Below are 26,846 nucleotides of genomic sequence, written 5' to 3'. Positions count from 1 at the left end.
TATATATATAACCCTGGACCCGGGTTTCGTGTTACTTGGCACTGGTCAGCAAGGTGTACCTGTAATCTTGAGGGAACTGATACTCCCTGGCGGTTTCGATCCCGTGTCACCCAGCTTCACAATCAGAGACGTTACCACTGAGCTATCCGAGCAGCGACTGACCTCCTGTAGGACTGAGAAATGTAATTAACATAACAAATGAATATGTCAAACATTTATTCATAACACACAGTAATCATATTATAATTTCAAGACTCAAAATAACATTACTACTACTACTGATAGTAATAAAACTCTTCTTGAATAAAAAGTTTTTTGTATAAAAATTTCCTGTTTTCTCTTTATTTTTAAAAACAAAAAGAAAACCTAGTCTTTAAAGAAATTGCACATACATCAACTAATATTGATTGAGATGAGTAGTAGCTGGAATCCGTTCACAATGTCTTATAAAATGGATACATCAGGGAAGGGGGGGAGGGAGAGAGGAGGGAAGTGCCAATGATTAATGACATAATAATAACAATAATCATTATTGTTGTTGTCGACAGAAATATCTACATGATAAATGCTTTTAAATTTGGATCAAAGTGAAAACGCTTCAGATTTGCAATCATCGTAGAAGATAATAATAACAATAATAACAAAATAAACAATCCAAAATTGTTTGATTAGTTCTTCTTTACATTCTCCAATATGTATAATCTGAATAATTTGTAGCATACATAAGTCGATCATTCATTTGTGGAAAGTATACATCAACCATTTGTAATAATGAATCTAAATTAAGTTTAGCTAATACACTATTAGCGTATACTGTTGTAGTAGTTAGTCCTGTATTATTATTATTATTATTAGTAGTAGTAGTAGTATTAATTAAACTATCAGAAGATATTGTTGATGATGTGATAATTGTTTCTGAAGTAGTTGTAACACTAGAAGTAGATTTATTCTCATTATTTAATTGTTGATTAGAATTAACATGAGAAGTTTTATTCTTTTTCTTTAATTTCTTATCTTTTTCATTTTCTCCTGGATCACCACATATTACATTACCTAAATAATCAACTGTATATATTTGATGATCATGTAAACCAATTGCTTTATAGGTTGCTATATCTGTTGGTCGATTTCCAAATCCAGCTATAAATGGAATACTATCTTCTTCATCTTCATTTTGATGATTAAGTTTATCACCAATAAATAAATTGCATACTTCACGAAGACATTCAATTTTATATTCATCTGCTCGTTTTGCAATTACTTCTCTGAAAACAATTATAAAAACAATGTTTATTAATAGAAATTTCACAGATAGAAATCATGAGTCATTTGAAGCTAGACCACCATGGAAAACCTGAAAGCACTGGACGGCCGTTTCGTCCCAGTATGGGACTCCTCAGCAGTGCGCATTTACGAGTATATCATACTTTGTATTGACTAATACATGTGGTATATGTTAGTTAACTTTTATTTATAAACTGAGACAGCATACTGAAAAACTTTGAAATTTTACTGACAACAAACAACCTACCAGTCAGCCAGACATACGGAAAACGGAATCGGGAACATATATGTATCTGTTCAAATTGTCACACCACATATGGCACAGTGAGATTCAATTATCAAGACAAATATAAGTGTAGTAGAAGTAGTAACAGTATTGTTGTCAGTAGAAAATTTTTGCTGTAAACAATATGATTTGAGAGGAAAGAATGAATTGGTGGAATAAAAAAAACAAGATGACGAATTTTAAGACTCAAGATGTACGAGAATGAATGCATTTATGTAATTGTGACCAACTTCAAACCATGTCACCCAACATCACTAAACATTGGTTATGATAATCGTCAGGAACCCAATTAGATAATCTGCACCCAACTGCATAGGGTTAACTCGACAGTCAATGGCTTCATAAACTGATCCTACGTCTTAGTTTGAAAATCTGTATACGCATATTTGAAAATGCATACGATAAATTCGATTACTTACTTGCGGAATGCCTCCAGAACAGAAAATGGTGATAAAAGTATTGGACCATCTGGTAGACGATAATTATCTTGTTGAATGGTATAAAGGAATTTCCTTGTTGCTCTAGCTTGACCAATAGGACGAGAAGATAAATAAATAAATTTATATCCATTATTAGCTATTTTATTGTATAATTGAGCTATGTTATGATGAGTCCAATCCATTCCAACCAATGGCATCAATTGTCCTAACCAATCTGATCTATAATTATTAAATGAAATATTTTACTAACCAGTATTAAGAAACAATTATTTTGTCATAGTTTCTGCTGATAGAGTTATGTGAAGAGTTGTTACTTTCCTATCTCACAAACTGAAGAAGTATATTTTTACCTGGGGTACCTGAAAAGAAAACTACATCAAGAGTGATCTTGTCGATCTGAGAGTATATCCTTAAAGCCTATAGAACAACTACTTGAGGTTAATCACAGATGGCATTTTCGTTAGAAGTTCTTCATTTGTTAGCTTTGTAATTTGATGTGCTTATCGTCAGCAACAGAAATTTGTGGAACAAGGAGAGCTATGGCTCTTGCGAACCGGCCTCTAACCTTGTCTTTTCGTTATGACAATTTGTCAACACTGAGGATGATAGTTGTTTGCGGGAAAAACCCTACTGATGTCATATCTCAGTACAATCAACTGTACGATTTCGTCCTCTGATTTCAGTCCTATTATTCTCTAACTGACCTACTAACATGCTAGGAGCTAAAGGGATATATGAGTATTCTAGTCAATATAATGCAACTGAGTCACCATGATAAGCAAGCCCTAATGCCACATCAAGGTAGCAGCTAGAGTAAATAGTTTGTTGCATCAAAACAATGCGTACCCAAAACTTGATTAGGCTTATACGCTTTGAAGTCTCATGAGTTGTAAACATCGTAACTCCAAACAATTTGAGATGAAATCCAACAATCCATATTTCAAACAGTGCACACTGATGATTGATTATCACACTTGAGACATGATTGACTGTGCACAGGTTTCTCACTGGTGTCCTATACGATACATAAAGTACTAAGTAGATGGTTTATCAGTAAGAAAAGTAGGAAGTGCACTGAGAATAGTTTACACAAAAAATTTGCCATTTATTTACTTATTAGACTAATCAAACATGAAATTTACAGATTCTCACCAAAACTGCAAAATCAAATGGATGTATAATGCTGTTCTAAGAGACTGTGTGGTGAAATTTTAGTTTCAACACATAGTTTTTCCGACTTTTGATAAGTTATGTCATTGATCAAACAGGAAATTTGTGCACCTATCAAAGCAAAAGTATCACTGGCTCCAGTCCAACTCTATAAATGTTTACAGAAGTAAAATTCAAGGAAATCTCTACATGTACGCTAAGTATAGATGTGCTTGATGTATTTATAGCTTGTGGTAGAATCATTGGTTAACCCGTATTGATGTCAGACGAAGGTTGGGAACCGCAATCTAGTCGATGAGGAACTAAACCTTTATCAACATATGTTACGCATACTTTGCCGTCTCCTATCGAACCATGTCACACTGATTAACATAAGAGACAGTTAGAAAGATGCAAGGATCAGTTCATTAGGTTTGTATCATGTATGGAATCAAAAACATTCTTGATTTGAAGTTATGTGATAAATGTAATCAATAATTAGAGAGTTCAAATGAAACCACTTAGAACTAGTGACATAAAAGCTGTACCAAGTGTTTATCCTTCTTTAAGTATATTTAATAACGTATTACTTATATCTTTGTTTTAAGTTTTCATCGGCCTAGTATTCTTGAACACTTCACTTCAGGTGACCGGTTCTCCAAACAAACAAGACTTGGACAGTAATGTAAATTTGGTCAGAAGTAAAACAGCAAATCAAGCTAGGTAACAAAATGTGTGTTATATCCGAACGAAGAATAAATGAATAGTAATTGCTAGGAATTACTTATGGACTACTATTACATATATGCTTATTGAACAATTATTAAGTAACTAGATTATATATATATATATTCGTATTCCTTTTATCATAAACTTTCAACTGACCTATTGGCTATTATTATACGATTTACTAATCTTAAGTTATCCCCAATCTATTAGTTACAGTCTCTCACACTCACGGCCATTTTGGACTTGATCTTGTATAATTGTTATTTTCTATTTTACGGTATGATGTGGTCTGGTTTGCTTGTATACCAACTGAGTATGTCTAAAATACATGATTTATACGGTGTAAGCTGAGATCGTTTTCTCAACTCAAACGAGCAGGGCTTGGAGAGAAGAACTAATAAGGACTCCGAGTTGACTCTAGGCTGCTCGTGTTGGTTAGAGCGTCATTGGTTTGGCATAGTGTCAAGATTGTATAGGTCGGTGTTCTGATTGACGATCTCGTCACGTGGTAATTTACGGACCATTGGACATAGCACAGTGTACATATTAACTTAACACAAGAATATTCTAATCTTCTCAACCCCCTCATTAGCGCTGATTGGTTGGAAATGGATCAGTCAGAACGCTTCAACATGATTGTCTAAAACAGACCTTGACCAGGTCTCTGTCCCGCCAAAACGTTTCTTAGTTTTTCTTACCTTTTCCCGTCCTATTTTCCTTCACCATTGCTAGTACCATTTAATTTGTCTGTTTTTTTATGCCTCATGCTGATCTCTTCACACTATTCCGTTATAAAATGTAATAAAAAGTTGAACAAGTAGAGATTGGTTGCAGGTTCTAGGATCAAGAACAAGGTGATGTCTTTTAGCTATCTGTATGAAATCCAAGAAGTGATGTTATTTAATATCAAATATATGAACAACTTTATAGAAGCTTCATTTACTCTCTAGCTAGATTAGGCTTGATAAGAAAATGTAGAATATCCCACAATATACTGAAAATAACATTATGTTCAACATAATAATCACTCAATTAACAGTCCATATCATTAAGGTTGGATTAATTTTGAAAATACGAACGTCAAGACAGTTCTACAGTATGAAGCTGAAACCATGAGAACTACCACAACCACTGACAAAATGGTACAAGTATTTATAAGCAATTGTTTACGTAAGACACTGAATTTCCGTTGGCCGGATACTATCATCAACAGCCTACTATGTGAGAAAACAAACTAGAAAGGATTGCTTAGGACAGGGTTGGATAACGAGCACTGGTCGGCGGCCTGTGCTCCTACACGAGGAGTAACAAGCGTAAGAAAGTAAGCAATTTTGACAGTTTGCATAAACATTATCTAATGAAGAGAATACAGTAATGACAAGATAATTATTATTCAGAGTTCTTATAATGATCAACAGTGAGTTAATCTAAGATTTTAGTTAAAGACAACCTAAATTTCCAGATATCTTATGTTAAAATTGATTAATTATCTTTTATAACACACTAATCAATAGAAATAGAACAAAATTCATGTGAAAATCACTTCTCTTACTTTGTTATTGTTCCATCAATATCTGATATTACAATTTTATCAGACCAATCCCATAGATATATAAAACAAGCACATTGACAAGTACCTTGATATTTACTGACAACAGAAAAAACCGCTTCATTTGCACCTTTGTGTAAATTAAGGCTTTTCTACAAAAAAAAATAATATTGAAATAAGTTATCAAGAATTTCATTATTCAATCAACTAATATTATGGTTTGCATTACAAACTGACCACAAATCTCATTAAGCTAATAACAATAATGTGTTCACCAGTGGCTAAACCCTGGAGCTCTAACTAAAAGCTGTGACTAGTGGAGTTCAACCAAATCGAACCTGAAATACTTATCCATCAGTGGCATTAGAAGATTCCTATGCAATGTGATGAATTGACTGAAATTAGAAATGTAAATCACTGAATACCGAATCAGTGGTCTCAAGGTTAAGCTGACGCCGAGAGAACTGAGAGTTCTGGGTTCAATTACCGATGTAGTTATGGATGCGCACTGATAACAGGTTTCATACTAGGACGGAACAGTTGTCCAGTGTTTTATGCCTTTTAATGATTATCTAACTAAAGTCACTTCATGATGTAAACCTTATAAGTCAAAAATCTCCACAAATTCCTTACACTAATAACTGATGTCGGATGTTTCTTTGGAAATTTGTTTACATAATAGGCAGGACATACCTATATAGATCATGTCGAAAAAAGAAGACAAAATAAAGTTGTATGAAGGATATCAGTATTGTAGATAAAAGAAGTCGAACACGTTCTACCACATACAGTGAAAAAAGATTTGATAAAAAAGATTGTACAGACTCTTTAGTCAGTCTATCTGTATGATGAATTAAACTTCGGAAACAAAAGTAATGCTAAGTTTGATCATTACTAAAGAATAACAAATTATCGATTTGGGTTTGTATAGGTAGTTGAATTTCATTGAAACCACGAACCGATCGATGTTAGATCATGGATGCGTACTACTGAGGAGTCCCATACCACGACGAAACGGCCGTCCAGTGCTTCCAGGTTTCAATGGTGGTCTAACATTGATTGATACATGAATTCAATAAGACTACAGACTAAATAATCATCTTAAAGACATAAATGCCATTCAATAATATCGTCAGCTTTATCAAAGAAACGATATCAAGAATTCACAGTATCACTGCTAATTATGTGATTAGTATGGTCCAAGGTTTTAGTACGAATGTACCTGTACTTTTCAGGTAATATATATAATAATATCATGATACTTACATAAGGAGGGTCAAATTATTGAAAGACCTTTAAGAAACCTTTTATACGACACACATGTTATACAACGTTCCAACTAAAAGTCCAAATTCTAGTCATTTTTGGGGAACTTTAGTTATTATAGAAAACAGAGAATCACTACTGATAGGTTACAAAGCAATACACTAAATTTTACGATTCCTTTAAATTCACATTACATCATCTTATCCAGGATTCTATCAGTCGAATGAATGATACATGGTTCAGAATCGCTCACAATGGCTTAAGGACATTCACTCTTTTCTTTTTGTAGATCCTAAGCATCTAAACTATCTAGTACTTTTCATTCCACGAATTCATTCTTTCTCGCGAATCATATAGTCGAGGTAGTCGGTCACACATAACATATGTCTCAACTATCTCAATCTCAGGAGATTTATACTCCAACCAATCGATTTCCTATCTTTGTTCAGCAACGTATGCTTAATCTCAGGATTTCTCATCCATGATACGCGAGAATTGCTTAGAAAGGAAATATAATCAATGGAATAAGTCTAATTATAGACTTAAAACAATCAAAATATCAAGTGAACTACCATAACTTAAACCAAAAATCCTTGAGATCACTTTTTAAAAAAAATTCAAAACTGTAATTAAATTGTAGGATAAATATATGTTAATTATAAACAAACATACTAGTAAAGAAGAATTGATATTTGTCTACTTACAAGCTGTTGAGATGTTAAACGATTTGCTTGTTGAATTGGACTCCTCGACTCAATATTAGCAGTTGTTTTTTTATGATAAGCATTATTACTTTGATTATCATCCGAGAAATATCCTGCCTCTTCAGGAGATGATGTCTGTGAAGGATCTGGTGTTTTACTACATCTTACATCGATTGCTGAAGAGTGTAAAGGAATTTTAGCAGTAGTTGGTACATTTAACAATTCACTTTTAGGCAGATTGTAAGGACTGTTGAAATAATATTCGTTCCCAGTATAAGATTATACAGTATATGATTATAAAATTTAAAATGTGAGAATTGACAATACAATTAACAAGTAATAAGTTAAAAATCAAAACTGACATAGATTAAAAAGTAACGACAATTATCAGTCGAAGCTATCAGTTGTTGAGTTATGTGACGGTAGCTTATTAGTTGAAAGATCAATAAACACATGTACTGCCTTTATGCGATTCGTGATGGCCGTAGAACACCTAGCGGATCCTCAAAACCGTCTAGACGAAGGAGGTAATTTGAATAGTGTTATTATATTGTTCATGAACGACTGCAATAAAAACAATTAATGTCCAGTCTTTGTCTATTGTAAGATTATTGAAAGTTACTGGACTGTTGTTTGTAGGAATGTACATCACAACCATAAGTGCAATTCCCTGAGGTACAACAACAATTCTTGGATGCGGAATTTGAAACAGTGCGGCTTTTTCTAACTTCGGGGGCAGTGAAATTCAATATTGCATATTTCCTTTACCAATCTCATGGGAAGTACCTGAATTAAAGGATTAGACCTTTAATCTAGTTCAAGCCTTGCCTTACCTACTAAAGCTTAACCAGATGTTACACTACGATATATGTGGTTGATAGGCAGTCACATAAAAAACATGTTCATGTCATTTTCGGTCTCATCGGATAAGACGGAGTAAATTGACAGATACAATGCTGAGCAATTGAGCTACGAGAATGTATTTAGGATAGTATAGACTATATAATATAAGTACCAAAAACATAGAGGCGTTTTTTAACAAGAATAAAATTTGAATCCAGTTAAATAAGATTATATAATACATTTTAAAATAAAGTCACAATTCATGATAAGTTAAGTTTCGTATCTCAAAAGAACTACTAATGTTTGTAACTAGATATGAAAATGTTTAATACTTTCACAAATTCTGGCACTATATAACCCTAAAGGAATAGAGTACACAAAATATTACTTGGACTTAATTAATACTAACTACTGAAATGTCCACTTTTACGAATTGTAAACCCATTTAAATGTTTTCAAGTATTCTGATACATGGGAGGAGTTGTTTGTTTATTGCTTCTTTTCTTTCTCATTCTTCACACGGTTGGGACATGTTACATATACCCAATAGAATAAACTTTATCATGACATATTCGCATATCTAGAGATAGATAATGGCTAGCAGAGGGGTCCAGTACGCGAGATTTGTCCTATTTGGGACTTATCAGCTGAATGTACCTGAATAACAGAGTTGATGTTCATTCCGTGACTCAAACGCAGTATCGTTCTTTTCAAACGCCTTTAGATCATTCACTGTGCTACCAACTCTTCTGCTAGCTACCATCCTCCCATGCTTATAATGTTTGTGATTTGGGGAAATATCGAAGCAATCCGCACATGATGCACATATGCCAATAAGAGACCGATCAGTTTCAGTTTTAAACATCAATGGGAAGATCCAAATGACAAATACAAATGAATGTTTGCATAACTATTCAATTGATCTATACACAGCTTACTTCTTATTCACACTAAACTACCAGTTAATGAAGTATAGAATTCTTATAAAAAATTACTTTTCACTTATGCTCACCGTTCATAATTCTCTTGATCAAATTCTTCTTGCATTAAAACTGGACTTGATATACCAAGATCAATTGGAGCTAGCATTGATTGTACAGAAGAATGTTGATGTGATAAATCTTGATACGTTAAATCTTGTGAACCAGAATCTGAACTAATATCACTTGGATTAGTTTGTTTTCGTTTTCTCCACCATAACCAACCACTAGTACTACTACTGTTGATTGTATTCGATTGATTAGTTTGTATTTCTGTCTCATAATCATCAGTTGTTTCATTAAATGATGAATTCATCAATGGGAATTCTGAGCCACGATCGCGTTTATGTTGTTGAAGTATAATATTATATGCTGGATGTAAAGCATCTTTTTCTAACCGAATATTTTTTTCAGTCTATGGAGAATAATGGTGTATTGGGATGTGAAGTGGTTATTGAAAATAATAAAAATGATAAAGATGAAATTGAATTATTGTAGATTTAAGAGTTAGGAAGTAAAATCAGTTAATTAGAGATTATCAGAAGGGGTTTTGTGGAGATTTTAGTAATTTCAATAGTTGAAATCATGAGCCAACTGAAGCTAGACCACTATGGAAAACACGGAAGCACTGAACGGCCGTCTTGTCCTAGTATGGGACTCCTCAGCAGTGCGCATCCACGGTCGTCTAGCTTTAATTGGCGCATGATTCCGACTATTGAAATTACTAAAATCTCCACAAAACCCACTCAGATAATAATCATCTGCTCACTGGTGACTGACTTCAAGAAGTATTTCCTGGAGTTCTAGTGAGAAGCCGTGACCAGTGGAGTTCAACCAGGCCTGTTGTGAGATATCAGCTCACTGAGTACAATGGTGGATGTGTCGCTCAATTTCGTGGATTAGTTGAAGTTAGACACTAACACCGTTGGATGCTGACCTAGTAGTTTAGAAGTCAGGAGACTGCGCGCGAGACCGTAGGCCCTCAGTTTGATTCCCACGTGTGGGATCGAGGGTCATAACTGCTGAGGAGCCCCATACTAGGGCAAAATACATATCCAGTGATTCCAGTTTTACAATAGTGTTTTAACATAGATCGTTCCATGATTTTAACCATTTCCAACAATCTCCACAATCCCTTACTGACAATTGTTTCTAGAAATTGATGCTGTTCGATGACAAGAGCATTTATCTAATACTGAATGCATAATTAGTTCACAGCAACACATAAGAAAGAGTTGGAATACTTCCGATGGTGGGACGAATACATTCACGCTTTTGTGATGAATGTGTATCATTTCTACCTAAACTTTATTTGAAATAAAAAAGAGTCAGTACAAACTATCTTACTTTGGTGATGTATACCGTAGTTAACATGAATGTAATGTCATGTTTATCATATATATATTGACAACAATCTTTAGAGATAAGATTCTCTGTTATTTTTAGTAACCAGTTAGTTTAATAGGCTACCACATCGAATAATCTTAAATCGATCGAAGTTAGAAATGTATATCATTGAATGATAAACTTAATGATTCTAACAAAACCAACTCTAACCAGTGTTTTCTGGTTTTCATTTGTATATCAACTAAAAATGATCTTTATAAAACTCATTCAAAATCTTAATAGTCAACTTAAGCTAGATCACAAATCCATATTCTGATAATAATCATTTAAAATTAATACAATTTTAGTTTAGACAGGTAATAGTATTTGTTGAAGACGTTAGATCCCCAGAACTCGCACTTGGAAAAGGTCTTAATTTTGTAATTTTATTCTGAAAATTTGAATTTTATGTTTTCGCGCCAAGAGACGCTTAGTTAACCTACAGCTTACATTTCACACTCGGATTTTTTTAGTACGCTATTTTGTAGCTCTCCTGATGGCGTCTCTATCATTGTATAAATAAACTTGATTTCTGTGCTTAGTGACCTCGTATTTTCTGAGTGCTTGTAAAATATATTCTCTACGCCTCATGAAGAATTCTTGATCTAGTTCACAGGGTCGGGGACAACAGATTAGAATAGCCTATCGTGTCACTCACTGTATCTTTGACTTTTTGTTCCGTTTATCAAGTAAAGTGAATTCATGATAACAAGTCCATGAAGTCACTGACAAGTGGACTGAGTCATGTTGGTAGGTGTAGACTACCTGGTTGGGGACGGCGAGATGACAGCAACCGATGGTTAGAGACCCTGAATGACATGGCTCAAAATCGTTTGCAATGGCGCAGGTGCATAAACTCTTTGTGTTCTCCCAAATTCTAATCTCCTGATTCCTCCTTGTCTCTTTTTTTTCCTCCTCCCAAATTTATTTCACTAGATTATACTCTTTAAATAACATCTCCAAACCCTAATCTTTCCAATTACTGCTTATACTCTTACTACCTCTACCACTACAGGATTTGAATCGACCACTACATCTCTGTGCTAATGTGGTATGACAACTCGAACTGATATACGTACGTGCGAAGTTCTACGTTGTTACTGACTGACTGACTGACTGACTCAAGTATATCATTATTACATAATAGTTTATCATAATTATTCAATAGAATCAAATTAATTTACCTGTGATAAATGTTTCAATAATATTAAAGCAGCTGTTTCAGCTAACATACATTTATCAGACCATACAATCCATATAGAATTGAATGATATTTTATCAGTATCTAATTTAAGAAAATCTTCCGGATATAATAATTCACAATTGATAGATGATTTTTTACGGAAAAATTTAGAACGTGTTGATTGATTTTTTTGTGAATTATTGAATGGACTACTTGGATACATGTTTAATTGTGTAGTTTTATTGTCCAAATTATCTTTATTTAATTGATTATTAATAGGATTAGATTTATTTAAAAGACGATAAATATAAAATTCATTTGGCCAATGATTTGTATCTTGAAGATATTGAATTAAATCTCTGTAAAAATAAAAAAAAATGTAAAGAAGTAAATTTATTATAGTTTATCCATAACAGTTTAATAGATTGAACAAAACATTATCTGAAATAAAGACTCTTGTTACCATCTTATATTTGACCATACCAAGTAAGGTGGTTAGAGAGTGGTAAGACTATAAGTAGTTAACTCATGGTCCAAAGGGGGGGGGACTTCGTACTGTTGGTTGTATAGAGATATGGCATTAGTAGGTGTTTCTCTTAGACAACCAGTGTTAACAGCAATGATATCTTCTCATGACGAAAATAGGAGCTTGGAAATGATCAGCCTAAAGAATGCTTTATCTTATCCTGTTTCATAGGTTCCTATTGTGGGAGAAAAGGTTTATTCGTAGAAAAACTGTGTGGTCGACCACTAGTAAATGTCCCTTAGGCCTTGCATTCACATTCTCAGGTTTTCACGAGTTAGTCGAGTTACCTTTTCGCTAAAAATCATCTTTTAACAATTGGCGACCGAGAAGTACCAACTCCCCGTATACGTCCAACAACGTTCTAAACTAATCAAAGAGCTGAGTAATTCTGATAAACTGTGTTCTCTACTAGTTTAATAATCACTCAAAATAGTGAAAATAATTTATTTGAATTCATTGAAAGACTCTTAAAAAGAAAATATAAATGTTTAAACACACATTACTAACATAAGCCTATTATTACAGTTTGAGTTGTAATTTGACTTTGTCAAGACAATCAGTTCTTAATAAATTAGTAGAAGAGTGAGAAAATAACTGTTAAGTTGATTAATCCTTTTCTCATCAACCAATCTTCTTAGACATTTTAAAGATGACCAGAAATGTTAATTATTTGATTTATTCTAAATGGTTACACTGTAGTTTTACACAAACGTTCGTCTTTTCGCTTTTGTACAATTATCTTGATCATCTTCGTAAAATTTATAGTGCATGCAGATTAGCCCTACTTTCAATTACTTTAAGTAAACTTGAAGTGAAATGGTTGATGTGTTAAAGATAGAAAAGAAAGTAGAAGCATAAGATAATCAGTAATTTGAATCAATTGAAACTGGTGATGTCAGACAATTTTGGAGTTTTGTTCTCTTTGCTGGATAGTTTGGTCGTGGAGCTTTCATCGTTCTCCTGGACGACATCATCTGCACAAACTCCAGGTAGAAGTGAAGTGTTCGAATTTCTCCACATGTGGTTCACAGCTTGTACTGTAGACCTCGATGTTGATTGGTTCTTGTTGACCTTAAACCTATCATTGTTTACTTCTTTGTTCCCGTTATATCTCCCATTGGTTTGGTTTTTGTTCCTATGTTTGGGAATAATTTTCCTGATTGGTTGGTAAATTGGATCAATTTCAATGTGCTTCTTGTCGATGTCAGACAATATATGATCGGAGTCGCCCAAAGAATATATCTATGAAACATAATATAAACTGGAAGCAGTAATGTAGCTCGCCAAGCGTAGATTTGCATGGCATGTTTTGAGTTAAACTTTATGTGTTTGGGTTAGTGATACCATACGACATCCTACGTCAAAGTGGGTCGGTACTCAAACATGATACTAAGTGACTAAAAATTAAATATTTTAACTACTAGTCCTCCACACACCGTTTGACTTCATGTTACCTGTTATAACTTTTTATCATCTGATTTAGTTTCAGAGGACATAAATGTACAATTATTGCTTAAGTACCATTCTATGAACTACTAAATAACGCTTAATCTGAATAGCATTTGATTGTGAAGCTTTAGAATGTATCATTACCAATTTAAATGTGTACATGAATAAATATAGATATAATTTTGATTGGAAAATTAAAGAAATCAAAGGAAGAAACATAAAATTTGTAAAATTATAAGAGTTTGACCAAACGACATAAATCCTATATCATGAAAAACAAGCTAACAATTGAAAAACAAAACATCTCTATTCTGTCTACTAACAATAATAAACAACCAACAAATCGAGGAGAGATAATCAATAATATGGAATTTCTACTATATATAAATTTATATATTGATTGAGATCTTGAACTGATTGATGTTAGACCATCATTGAAAACATGGAAGCACTGGACGGCCGTTTCGTCCTATTGTGGGACTCCTCAACAGTGCGCATCCACGATCCCGCTCGCGGGATTCCAACCCAGGATCTTCAGTCTCACGCGTGAACGCTTAACCTCTGGACCACTGAGCCGGCCGGCATCCAACACTGTTAATATCTAACCTCAAACAATCCACAAAATTGCCCGACCATCTTCCATTGAACTGAAGTAGATACTTGTATCTACCTGACAAGGATTAGCTCCACTGGTCACAGCTTCCATGTCGGTTAGAGACAGGAATCTACTTCAGTACGATGGAAGATGCTCGCGCAATTTCGTGGATTGGTTGAGGTTAGACATTAACACCGTTGGATGCCGACTCAGTGGTGTAGAGGCTAAGCGTTCATGCGCGAGACTGAAAATCCCGGGTTGGAATCCGGCGAGCGGGATCGTGGATGTGCACTGTTGAGGAGTCCCACAATAGGACGAAACGGTCGTCCAGTGTTTCCATGTTTTTAATGGTGGTCTAACATCAATCGGTTTAAGATCTCAATCAATACTGATAAATTTATATCACCGGTTAAAATATTATCAATTGAAGTTTCTGTTTCAGTAAACAAGTGAACATTGAAAACGCTTTAAAATTAACCAATATTTTACAGTGAATGCAAAACAATCTTATTCTGACAGTTATTTAAAGGACTATGAACTTAGTATTACACATCGTATGCATTCTTATTCAAGACTTAGAACAATGTTCGTTAATTTGTTGGGATTAAAAGAATTTAGATACATCAGTTGATTCGTAATTATAATTAAATTATTTTATAAATTGAAAAATTTACAGACATACACTTTAGTAATTAAGTACAAAATTATGCAGTCAGTTTTGAGTCAAACATTTTGTATAAGGACTAATGGTGATGCTCAAAGTGATGTAGAAAGAGCGGAGTGTGAATATGTAACTCATTGGTTGAACGTTAAATAGTTTACTTCTAAAAATAATTATGATATTAATTACCTATAAACTTAACCGAGATCAACACAAAATATTGCACCTCTCAATTGAACAAAAGATAGTCATATGAATTTAATTTTAGATGACTTTACTTACTTTAAGGTAACCTTTTCTGTATTTTCTTTATCCAGTTCTTCAATATTATTTGATGAACTTCCTTTGTCAATAGTTGGAATAACGTCTGTGGATTTTGACTGGAATTCAGACGAGTTATTTATGGGTTTTGAATTGTCACCATTTGGAACTAAAAATTAATGAAAACGGTGAGTGATGATAACGTTTTTTTTCGTTATTTATAGAATTGGATTATACAGTATTCTCTTTTAACTGACGATTCTTATGATAGTACAGTAGAATACTATACACGAGTAGAGGATTATATCAAGTTACTATCATTCTTAACAGTGACTTGGAGAAATAAAATTACTGGAAGGAACAAACTCCAGAACTAGACACACCAACCGACTGCCTACTTAATTAATACTATACAATTACCCGCAGTTATATTCCTATAAAGTCTTACCCAATTTCAACAATGTATAAGAGGTAGCTGTAGTCGAAGACCCATAACAGTTCAAGCCATTTAGATTAAACAGTTATGTGTAAGTCCTGATAAACTACTATGAAGTGTATTCAAGCCTTATTAGAAATTAAAATGACTTACGCATATTAAGGAATATGTTAGTTAGAAGTGAAACAACCATCTATTCCTATGGAGCAGGAGATGTGTTTCCAACAATTTGACCATTTGATCCTAAATGATGTGTCGTCTAAGCCACATCATTGGACAACAACGTGGATCATAGACATGAAAACTGTTTTTAAAGTTTCCTCTATCGACACTACACTTCGGAAAACGAACCATATCTCCAGTTAAATACATAATGATTATGGGTACCAGGACAGTAAGGATTACGTAAGCCAGAGTGAATGTTCTATGGCTTACAAGTGCATTAATGGGTTCGTAAAAAAAATAGTTTGCAATGGAAGCGCCCAGGTTGCTCCCAAAGTTGTAACATCATTACAACAAATAAAACGCAATCACACACATATTGATCAAATATAGTAAAAGATAAGCAGAGCAAACTTTTTTATGGGTACATGGAATGTCTGCACAATGTGGGAGACCAGAAGGGCCAGTTAAATAGCTACGGAAATGAGGAGACACAACTTGACGGTGCTCAGAATCAGTGAAACTCATTAGACTCAAGCCAGACAGAAAAGGTTAGATTCGAAGAATATGTTGCTGTACTCTGATTACGAAGAGTAAAATGCTCCACACACTCAGGGAGTCGCTCTTATGCTGTCCAAAGTAGCACGAAATGCACTTGTAGGATGGGAATCTCACGGATCCAGAATCATCAAAGCATCATTCAAAACAAAGAAGGAGGGGATCACAATGAATATTATCCAATGTTATGCATCCACCAATCATAGCAACGACGACATTAAAGATCAATTCTACGAGTGGCTGCAGTCAATCATTGAGAAATGCCCAAGGAAGGACCTAACTATTCTGATGGGAGATTTAAATGACAAAGTCGGAATAGACAACACTGGATATGAAGATATTATGGGACGACATGGATTGGGAGAAAGAAACGAAAATGGAGAAAGATTTGCAAATCTATGTGCATTCAACAAATTGGTCATAGGAGGCACAATATTTCCACACAAGCGTATACACAAGGCTACATGGATCTCACCGGACCACACTACAGAGAACCAGATAGATCATATTTGTATCACTAAAAAAATCACAAGGTCAATGGGAAACGTGAGAACCAGAAGGGGAGCTGACATAGCTTCATATCCCTACTAGCTCGTGGTTGCCAAGATGAAGCTGAGGCAAAAGAAACACTGGACAGTTAGGGAAACAGCATTACCAAGGATCAATACAGACTTCCTAAGAGATACTGATAAACTCAACGAATTCAAGATAACTCTCAAAAACAGGTTCCAAGCCATACAGGATCAACTGAAAGAAGAAACTGCTACGGAGGACAATTTGAAAGAGATTGAAAAAGCATTAACTTCAACGTGTCAGGAAGCGATGGGCGGCAATCAGCATCATCATTAAGAAATGAATCTCCATCGAAACCCTAAACAAGACTGAAGAAAGGGAGAACAAGAAGACCTCAATCAACAACAGTCGAAAAAGAGCAGAGAAAGTCAAGACACAGGCTGAGTGCACGGAGGCAAACAAGTTAGATCCGAAAGGCAGAAATATGTGGAAGACCTAACAAGGATAAGGGAAAAAGCTGTAAGAGAATATGAAACAACTACATGACACGACGAAGAAGCTGGCAAGGAAATATCGTAAATCAGAGAGATCGGCCAAAAACAGTGAAGACAAGCCGATCACTGAAATTGAAGGACAGAGGAACAGATGTGTGGAAAATTTCGACAAACTCTTGAATAGACAAGATCCATTAAATCCACCGGATATCGAAACATCACGCACAGACCTTAGCAAAGATGTCACTCCAACAACGATCAAAGAGATCACGATAGTCATCAGACAAGTCAGGAGTGGTAAACAGCAAGACATGACAATAAACCAACTGAAGTACTGAAGTCACACAAAGAAGTAATTGGAAGCATGCTCCACGTTCTATTCAGGAAGATTTCGGCGAAGGAATAAATGCCGATAGTTTGGAAAGAAAGATATTTCATCAAGATGCCAAAGAAAAGTGATCTGAGTAAATGTGAGAACTACAGAGAGACCATATTACTGTCAGTAACAGCAACAGGTTTCAGCAAACAGTTGCTGAACCGAATGAAAGACTCAGTAGATGCCCAACTCCGAAATCAACAGAACGGATTCCGTATGGATCGGTCGTGCACAAACCAAATCGCCACACTAATGATCACCGTTGAACAATCGATTAAATGAAACACGTCACTATACATCAACAACATTGATTATCTGAAAGCATTTGACAGTGTGAAAAAGAGAACATTATGGAAACTTCGACACTATGGAATGAGCACCTGAGAAAATCGTCAACATTATCCGGAACTCACAAAACAGACTACAATGAGAAGTGGTGAATGGAGGACAGCTGACTGACGCAATAATTTTAATAAATTTAATATTACCTTAAGACTAACTGTGCAAATATAAGTTTTGAATAGCCCTTCACAATCTAGGAGTTAAACAACGACATCCTGTAGGGACACACCACTAAGAAGTCTGTCGCTAAAAGCTCTAATTAAAAAAGTAAACGGTGATAACAATGAAGAGGTAAGGATTGTGAGCCTAAAAACCGTAATTTTAGAGAAAATCAAAATCTATTGAAAGTTGCATTTTTTTCGTGGGCGGGATTGTTCAAGACAAACAGTAGGAGAATTGATAATAGCTGGTAATCACTTTATTTATGTTTTGGTACCTAAATTGTATATGTTGCTATCTAAGCATTAACTTTATCAGATCACTAGTTTGTATCTAATTGAATTCTAACTTCATTTTTAAGCCTATCTTTTGTATGAAAAAATCAGCAAGATATTATTAATTATTTCCTAAAGATTTAAATGTCATCTATAAACTATGTATTCTATGTGTTGTGCTAACACAAATAGATAGGCATAAGTTGTTTCGCTAGAATAAGTCTTTTTATAATCATGGCGTTAAGTGTATTTAAAAAGAGTATACCATTTTCTGAATAAATAAATATTAAACTTGAAATAGTTCCTTCTCACCATTTACTTTTATGCCAATTCTGTATGGCTACAGGAATTAAATTATTTATAAGTTGGTGAATTCAATCCAGCTGTCATCTTTAATGGTTCTGATGTGAGTAACTAAATACAGCAACGTTGATCCTATTACTTTATGAAACAAACTATTCCATGAGATTATAGGGTTGTGGAGATTATCAAGTTATTGATTGAGATCTTAAACCGACTGGTGTTAGACCACCATTGAAAACATGGAAGTAGTGGACGGCTGTTTCGTCCTATTGTGAGACTTCTTAGCAGTGCACATCCATGATCCCGCTCTCGGTTTCTGAACCATGGACCTTCGGCCTCGCTCGTGAACGCTTAACCTCTACACCACTGAGCCATCTAACCCCAACCAATCCACGAAATTGCCCGACCACCTCCCATCGTATTGAAGTAGATATCTGTCCCTATCCGACACGGATTAGCTCCACTGGTCACGGCTTCTCACTAAAACTCCGAGAATTCTCCATGAAAGAATGGATGAATAATTCTATGTCAGTCTCGATATGTTAATTTTATTTAGGTATATAATCAACGGAATTATTTCACTTACTAACTTGAATATCTATTTCAAAAACATTTTCCAATTGTTCAGTATTTGATTCATTTGTAACACAATCAATATGATCATTGTCATTTTGTGTCCAAGTTTGTAATTCTTCATTGCTTCTAAGTAACACTTCTTTATCTTTCGTTTTAAGTTTACATTCCTATTAAATAAATTAATGTTTATCAGTAAAAGATCTAAAATTTATACACATATGATGACTAACGTGGTCCAGAGAACAAAGATATAAATCATGACTATAAAACACCAATGATTCGATTCTTCAAGTTATCACTGATTTTTTATGTTCAGTAGACTTAACTAATCTGGATTTTCTTTCCAGTACAATCAATCATGACCAAAGTACAGATTGGTACAAATGTGAACCAAGTTGTTATACTACAACAGCGCGATGAGATGAAATTGATACGATGAATGCCAAAATCATCTATTTAACGTAAGGTTAATGATAATAAGAACGACTACGCATTGAAAATATGATTCGAAAGGATAGAATGAACAGGTATGTAAGGAGGCAATAATGCATCCTTTCCAACAATTCCTTTGGTGCTGATCGAATTCTATTGACTAAGTTTTAGTTTGTTCATTAGTCTAAGTAGCTCTACATCGAGGACACCATATGGTGTCCGTCTCCTGTTCTGCATAAAAAGAAATTGGTTTCAAGTTACTTAGCAGCTTGTATTGTGTAGGATGTATGTTTTTAGTTGTCTCTTTCCTCAATAACCTTGTAAGAAATAGCCAAATATTAGTTGACCAAACTCAATTCACAGTTTCTAATGAAGTTAAGCTTGGACTAATTTAAAAAATATTTAATACGTACAATAGTTTACATACTGATTAGCTATACTTAACTTACAACTTCACCAGTTTGTTAAGGAAAAGTAAAAGCAAAAAATAAGGATCAGTGTTGTGACTTTATGGCCCGCTAATTATCACGTAATCTACTCGCCAATCAAAATACGACTTATTCGCTCTCGTACTGTTCTAAACCAATGACGTTCGTCCGGTCTGATCAGCCTACGTCATACTGGCCTTTGCTCGCGTAGCCTGTCCAGCTGTCTAGAATGCCAATAACAGCCTCCACTATGCGAATCATTTATATACCAAACAAACAGACCGCAACGCACCATAAAATAGGAAATAAAATTCATACACAATAAAGCCAAAAAGTGGCTGTGAATGTGGGAGATAGTAATGGATTGACTGGGTATGACTCAAGAACGGTAAATCGTATCATAATAATCTTCAGGTTAAAATGAAGCTTACAATAAAGGGAATATAGATATACATAATCTAATTACTGAATAGTTATACCATAAGAATATATAGATAATATTATTCCATTAATAGGTCTCACAAGTTACTCGTAATCTAATCTTCACTAGGATATAACAATCAGTTTGTGGTCTCATGGTTGTCCGTCTTCATCCATTTAAGCTATGGACGAACCAATCAGAGAACGTTATCCATAAGTGGCATATGAAAAAATGTATGAATTGTCGATTGGGTCAGCCTAATCTACTGAACTTATCATCATTTCACTGAATGATTACAAAGATTAAAAGAGATCCTGAACAATAATATATAGATTTAAAACATACCTCATTATCGAAATAAGCATAACCTGTCGGTTCAACATGCATGCATATATCTGGTCTTGGCTGTCCATTAATACACACATCAACCTACAAAGAACAATAATAAAGAATTGGTTACAATAAAATACTTACTTTTTAATTTACTTAGTTAACTACAAATAAATTGTTGTCAGCAATAAGGAATACAATTTAAAACAGAAAGAAAAAACAATAGTTTATTGTTATTAAGAAAGAGAGATAAAGAGTAAAAGTGATAATCAGAAACACTAAGTAAGTTATTAGTAAAGATGTATAGTGGCTAGCAGTGGAATCCAAGACGCGTGTTTCGTCCTATTTAGGACTCATCAGCTGGTTACATTTAATTTAGTTCTTATTCTCACTAAAGATGTCAAGGAATATCAATGACTATTTAGTTGAAGAAAACAATGTTTTGAATTCTGTCAAGAAGAATCTAGTGTAGAAATTAAGACAGTTTTCTTTTTACATCATGTTAATCATCCGATTTATTCTGGCAAACAGACATGAAATATTTACATCTGAACAATAATAATAATAATCAGTAACATCAAAACGTTCATTGATTTTATTCAAGTTAATTAATCATAACCAATACAGCATCTTGAAAAAGTTTTGTTTAAAACCTGTCTCTAGGTAATCATTTGACTCTTATCACTATAGATACACTTGTCATTCATTCAATTGTCAATTTGTAATTTTTAGTTACACAAACTGATAACATGGAGACTAATGACATAATTTATCTTGATAATTTATATAGATGCTTATAATTATTTATGGTTATTATTACAGTGATTGCTAATAAAGATCAAATTAAAAATAATATTTTAATTATATATGAATTGGTTCAATGAATCACAACTTGAATAAGTGAGAACAGATTCAATTGAATAAGTAGATTTGATTTATTAAAATCAATGGTTGTTGAAAATTGAGAGTAAAAAAAAACTAATACAAAAGTAACGAACAAAAATTATAACATATATCGCTAGATTTTCTTTTACTTAATAATTTACGCCTGTTACTCCTCAAGGAGGAGTATAGTACGCTCACAATCGCTCCCTATCCAACTCTGTCCTGTGACATACTTTCCAGTTCTTTCAACTCGATATTCATCCTTTTCATATCTGCTACCAATTACCAAAGCATTGTGCTCTACAGCCTTCCACTTTTCTGTTTCTCCTCAGGATTCCAAGCTAAGGTTCGCCTCGAGATGCAGTTTCATGATTTCCTTAATGTATGTCCTGTTCACTTCAAACATCTTTTCCTGATTTCTTCCTTAGTTGGAAGCTGGTTTTTTCTCTCCCTAAGTAGGCTGTTGTTTGTGGTATCCGACCAACGGACATTCAGTATCTTACGTAGACAATTGTTTATAAATACTTGCACATTTTTGTTATCACTCAAGGCCACCAATCAGAAGCAGCGAATTGTCGATCGAACCAAGGACGCGTAAAACACATGCGAGCAGCCTAGAGCCCTGATTGGTCCTGCTTTCCGCTTAGCCCAGCCAGTTAAGTCCAGAACACCAACCCGAGCCTCTGCGATATTAATCATTATATTTCAAACATACTCGGTTTATATACCAATCAAACAGACCACATCGTACCAATAAAATATGAAACAACATTTGTACAAGAACTAGACAGATGTGGCTGTGAATGTGGGAGGCAGTGACTAATAGACAGGGCATAATTCAAGAATGGTAAAACGGATAATAATGGTTCATAGGTCAAAATAAAGCTTATAATAAGAGGAACATAAATATGAATAGTTTAGTTATTTAACAATTATACGATAAAAACATACGTTTAGTATTGGTCCATCAATAGATCCCAAAGTTACCATTTATTATGTTTCTCAGGACCTAACAATTTTTGATGATGGTTGTGATAGTTCTCTTAGTTTCAGCTCCGTACAGTAGAACTGTCTTGAAGTTCGCATTGAAGATTGTGACTTTGATATTGAATGACAGTTGTTTTGATTTGCATGTGTTCTTCAACTGTAGGAGTGCTGTCCTTGCTTTATCGACCCTCGCCTTCATATCTGCATCAGATTCTCCCTGTTTGTCGATGATGTTTCCCATATAAGTAAACGTTTCCATCCCTCCCAGAATTTCTCCATCAAGTGTGATTGGTTTGGTTGGTGTTCGCTGTGTTGTATTTGAGCACCTTGCTTTTTCCCTTGTGCATATTGAGACCCACTGATGAAGAGACTGCTGCTACACTGTTTGTCTTGACCTGCATTTGTTCATGTGAATGGTATAGATGGGTCAGGTCATTTGCAGATTAAAAATCGTCTAGTTTTATTCAATCTATCCATTTTATTTCGCGCTTCCTCTGAGATGTTCAGGTCTTCATAACCCAGTCAACCACCATAAGAAAGATAAAGGGGGAGAGCGAGGAACCTTTTCTGACTCCAGTCCCCACTTGGAATGCGTCAGTCAGCTGTCCTCCACTCACCACTTCTCATTGTAGTCTGTTTTGTGAGTTCCGGATAATGTTGACGATTTTCTCAGGTGATCATTTCATAGTGTCGAAGTTTCCATAATGTTCTCTTTTTCACACTGTCAAATGCTTTCAGATAATCAATGTTGTTGATGTATAGTGACGTGTTTCATTCGATCGATTGTTCAACGGTGATCATTAGTGTGGCGATTTGGTTTGTGCACGACCGATCCATACGGAATCCGTTCTGTTGATTTCGGAGTTGGGCATCTACTGAGTCTTTCATTCGGTTCAGCAACTGTTTGCTGAAACCTGTTGCTGTTACTGACAGTAATATGATCTCTCTGTAGTTCTCATATTTGCTCAGATGTCATATCTTTTTAACAATTTGAAAGATTACTTGATTATCAATATATACTTCGATCACTCTTGCGTCACTAAGTGGTACTGATTCGATGGTTAACTTCATATCTTATGTATGATCAGCTGACTACTTTGTAAATTTATCTCAAATATTTTTAATTTAACCGCACGTCCAAAATAAATTATTTGAATACATGTGTCACGTTACCAGGGATATAACTGGAATGTAGACGGCTATGTACGCGTCGTTAACCAAAATATCAGATTTTGTCTGATGGACATATTAAGTAGCCTGGAGCAGATCCATGTACATAATATCTATGGCTCTAAATCCTGTTCGCTATTATCTTATAGTTGTTTGTTTTATTAATGCTCTTTAAGTCCTCAGTGTGTTCACATTCGTTATTTCTTTGCACAGCTTCCTTACTTTATGCCTTTCATACAAGTGATAAAATAAAATAATCTTTTTTTCCTTCGTGGTTCTGATTGCATCCATTCGACAAGTGGTGAACTGGTGTTCTCAAAAGCAGCTAGTATAAAAGTTTACTAAATAGTTCACCAAAATAGGGGTTGGGATTTCCTACTCGTTTGTGGCCCATGTAGATCCCTATTCTTTTCCGTATACAAGAGAAAAATAGACACCTAATGTGAAAACATTCAGTAGCCAAACTATGAAAAGTGACGATGAATAGATTGTTAGGTATGCCATGATATATTTGTGTAGACAATAATTGTTATGCCCACCCTCCCCAAAACTTGGTATCCTTCGTCACTCTTATCGATATTGAATTATAAAAGGTTAGATGAATGGAATTATAGACTCAAGCAAAGTAATAATTTGCTCTGGAACGCACCTCTTGTTTGATCGATCTATGGATACACTTACGGCGTTCTGAAGGTGCATATAATAAAGCGGATACATTATCCAATCTGAAACTATAAGGCCGTACGCCGTACGTTCTCAGTGGTTAGTTCCCCTGGATATGAGTACTCGAACAGTTATCGTCCTAAGCTGCTGGGCCAAGAGACAAACATCGATGTGGAAATGTTTCTAAAATACAACGTAGATTTCTAACTTTTAAATCCATAGCCTCCAATGATCTGGTATCAAATATATTGCGCTGTAGTGTGAAGTCACTTTAAAATGATGACCACATCTCAGATTTAGTTGATAAAATGACACTGGTATTGACTAGATAGTATGACTTTAATTACTCATAATTATGAAGACAATTGTCAAATCCTTTAAGCATGTAATTTCTAAAATTCCATTCCTATAAGTATAACTCACAAGTTTTGAAAGAAAACCTTACTTTCAGCAGATAGGGAGCTAGATAGAATCGAACTAACATTTATCGACAAAAGTACCTTGTATTGTACATTAGACGTTATTAACTTGCGTTTAGTGTCAGAAAATCTATACGTCATTTATTCATAGTACTAGAAGACATAATATGTTGAGTGGATCAGTAAGAAATAATAAGTGAAGTAAGATCGGAACAATTTATTCATAACATTTACTCCGTCTGGAGCTACTGCCGGTCCCAAGCTCAGATAAAGGAGGAGGGTTGGGCATGGGGTTAGCGACCCCATCCCGTAGAAAACGCTAACCAGACTCTATTTTACAGTCGATTTAGCTGAGAATAACAACAAATGAGTTTTACAATTTTGGTAAGATCCAATGACTTTTCTAATATGATATAAGTTTGATTATGCTAATTTTCAAGTTATTTAATATTGGACAATTAAACGTTCTAAAAAGAAAATAATGTATGTTTAGAAATGCCCGTCAGCTATTCAAACATAACCCTCATAATTTAAGATGATTGTTGTTACTATTTTGATCACTGTAAAACTATATTCTCTAGTTCAAAGTATATTAGGGTGTGGAAAAATTACCTCTGACTACAATTTAGAAGTTATATAAAGACAAGTTAGAGACGAAGGTTGATATTTAGATAATAAGTATAATAACACACTTTAAATAAAAACTGTATATGAACACTAATTATATAGCTTCTTGGCATTATAGCTGATGTCAGTTCGTGATGAAAACTCTATATCTAATTCCTAACCCTAACCACCAACTGTAAATCATAATTCTATTCCCTCACACAATGGTTTATAACCCTCATTTGATCCTAGTTATTAGGTGACCACTCTCAAGGTCAGTCTAGCGTCGCTCAAAGGTCGTCCATAAATTATAGTCTCATCCTCTAAACTGTTTAATAACCTTCATTTAGCACTATTATATAGGTAGACACTCTCAAGATCACTTTGGCGTCACTCAAAAGCCGTCCATAAATTATAATCTCATCCTCTAAACTGTTTAATAACCTTCATTTAGCACTATCATATAGGTAGACACTCTCAAGATCACTTTGGCGTCACTCAAAAGTCATCCATAAATTATAGTCTCATCCTCTAAACTGCTTAATAACCTTCATTTAACACTATTATGTAGGTAGACACTCTCAAGATCACTTTGGCGTCACTCAAAAGTCATCCATAAATGATAGTCTCACCTTACATAACATACATCATAATACAATCAGTAGTTTACAAAAGAAAACCAAATCAAATTAAGAAACATTTCATTTATAACTTACCACATGTGATTGTGGATATAACACTCCCATTTTTCCAAATCTTACATAAAATGGTGTACTTTGATATTCACCATTTTTATTTTTTACAACAATCACATCAATAGCACCAGTTAAATTAGCTACATTGATATTTTTATAATATTGATGAGCACTTGAAATTAAACGACCCAAATAATTCATTAGAATTAGATCACAATGATTAACGACATAAGAATATATATCACATTTTAAATCCGTTTAAGTAGTACAATCTTTCATAAATGGTTGGTAGGTTGGTAGGTTGGTAGGTAGGTAGGTAGGTAGG

At 34.4% G+C, this 26,846-nt stretch overlaps 1 protein-coding gene across 2 annotated transcripts; it reads right to left on the bottom strand.

Annotated features, from left to right (window-relative positions):
* Window positions 1-199: 199 nt before the first annotated feature.
* LPIN2_2 (Nuclear elongation and deformation protein 1) lies at window positions 200-26,846 on the bottom strand (the record flags this gene model as incomplete). Of its 2 annotated transcripts, XM_035730995.2 has the most annotated exons (10): window positions 200-1,265; window positions 1,990-2,229; window positions 5,441-5,589; window positions 7,408-7,654; window positions 9,263-9,645; window positions 11,801-12,158; window positions 15,313-15,460; window positions 19,496-19,652; window positions 21,112-21,195; window positions 26,543-26,722. In XM_035730995.2, 10 exons carry the CDS (start codon window positions 26,720-26,722, stop codon window positions 680-682), a joined length of 2,532 nt encoding a protein of 843 aa, XP_035588718.1. In that variant the 3' UTR covers window positions 200-679. The 2 variants fall into 2 exon arrangements, with proteins under 2 accessions (XP_035588718.1, XP_051066031.1); XM_051215511.1 differs by lacking the exons at window positions 200-1,265; window positions 1,990-2,229; window positions 5,441-5,589; ... (2 more) ...; window positions 11,801-12,158; window positions 15,313-15,460 and having other exon boundaries at window positions 16,857-21,195; window positions 26,543-26,846.

Source organism: Schistosoma haematobium, chromosome 4 (assembly GCF_000699445.3).
Source record: "Schistosoma haematobium chromosome 4, whole genome shotgun sequence".
In the NCBI taxonomy this organism is placed as follows: Eukaryota; Metazoa; Platyhelminthes; class Trematoda; order Strigeidida; family Schistosomatidae; genus Schistosoma; species Schistosoma haematobium.
Note: the sequence above shows the minus strand (reverse complement) of the source record. Positions and strands in the feature narration are given on the sequence as shown.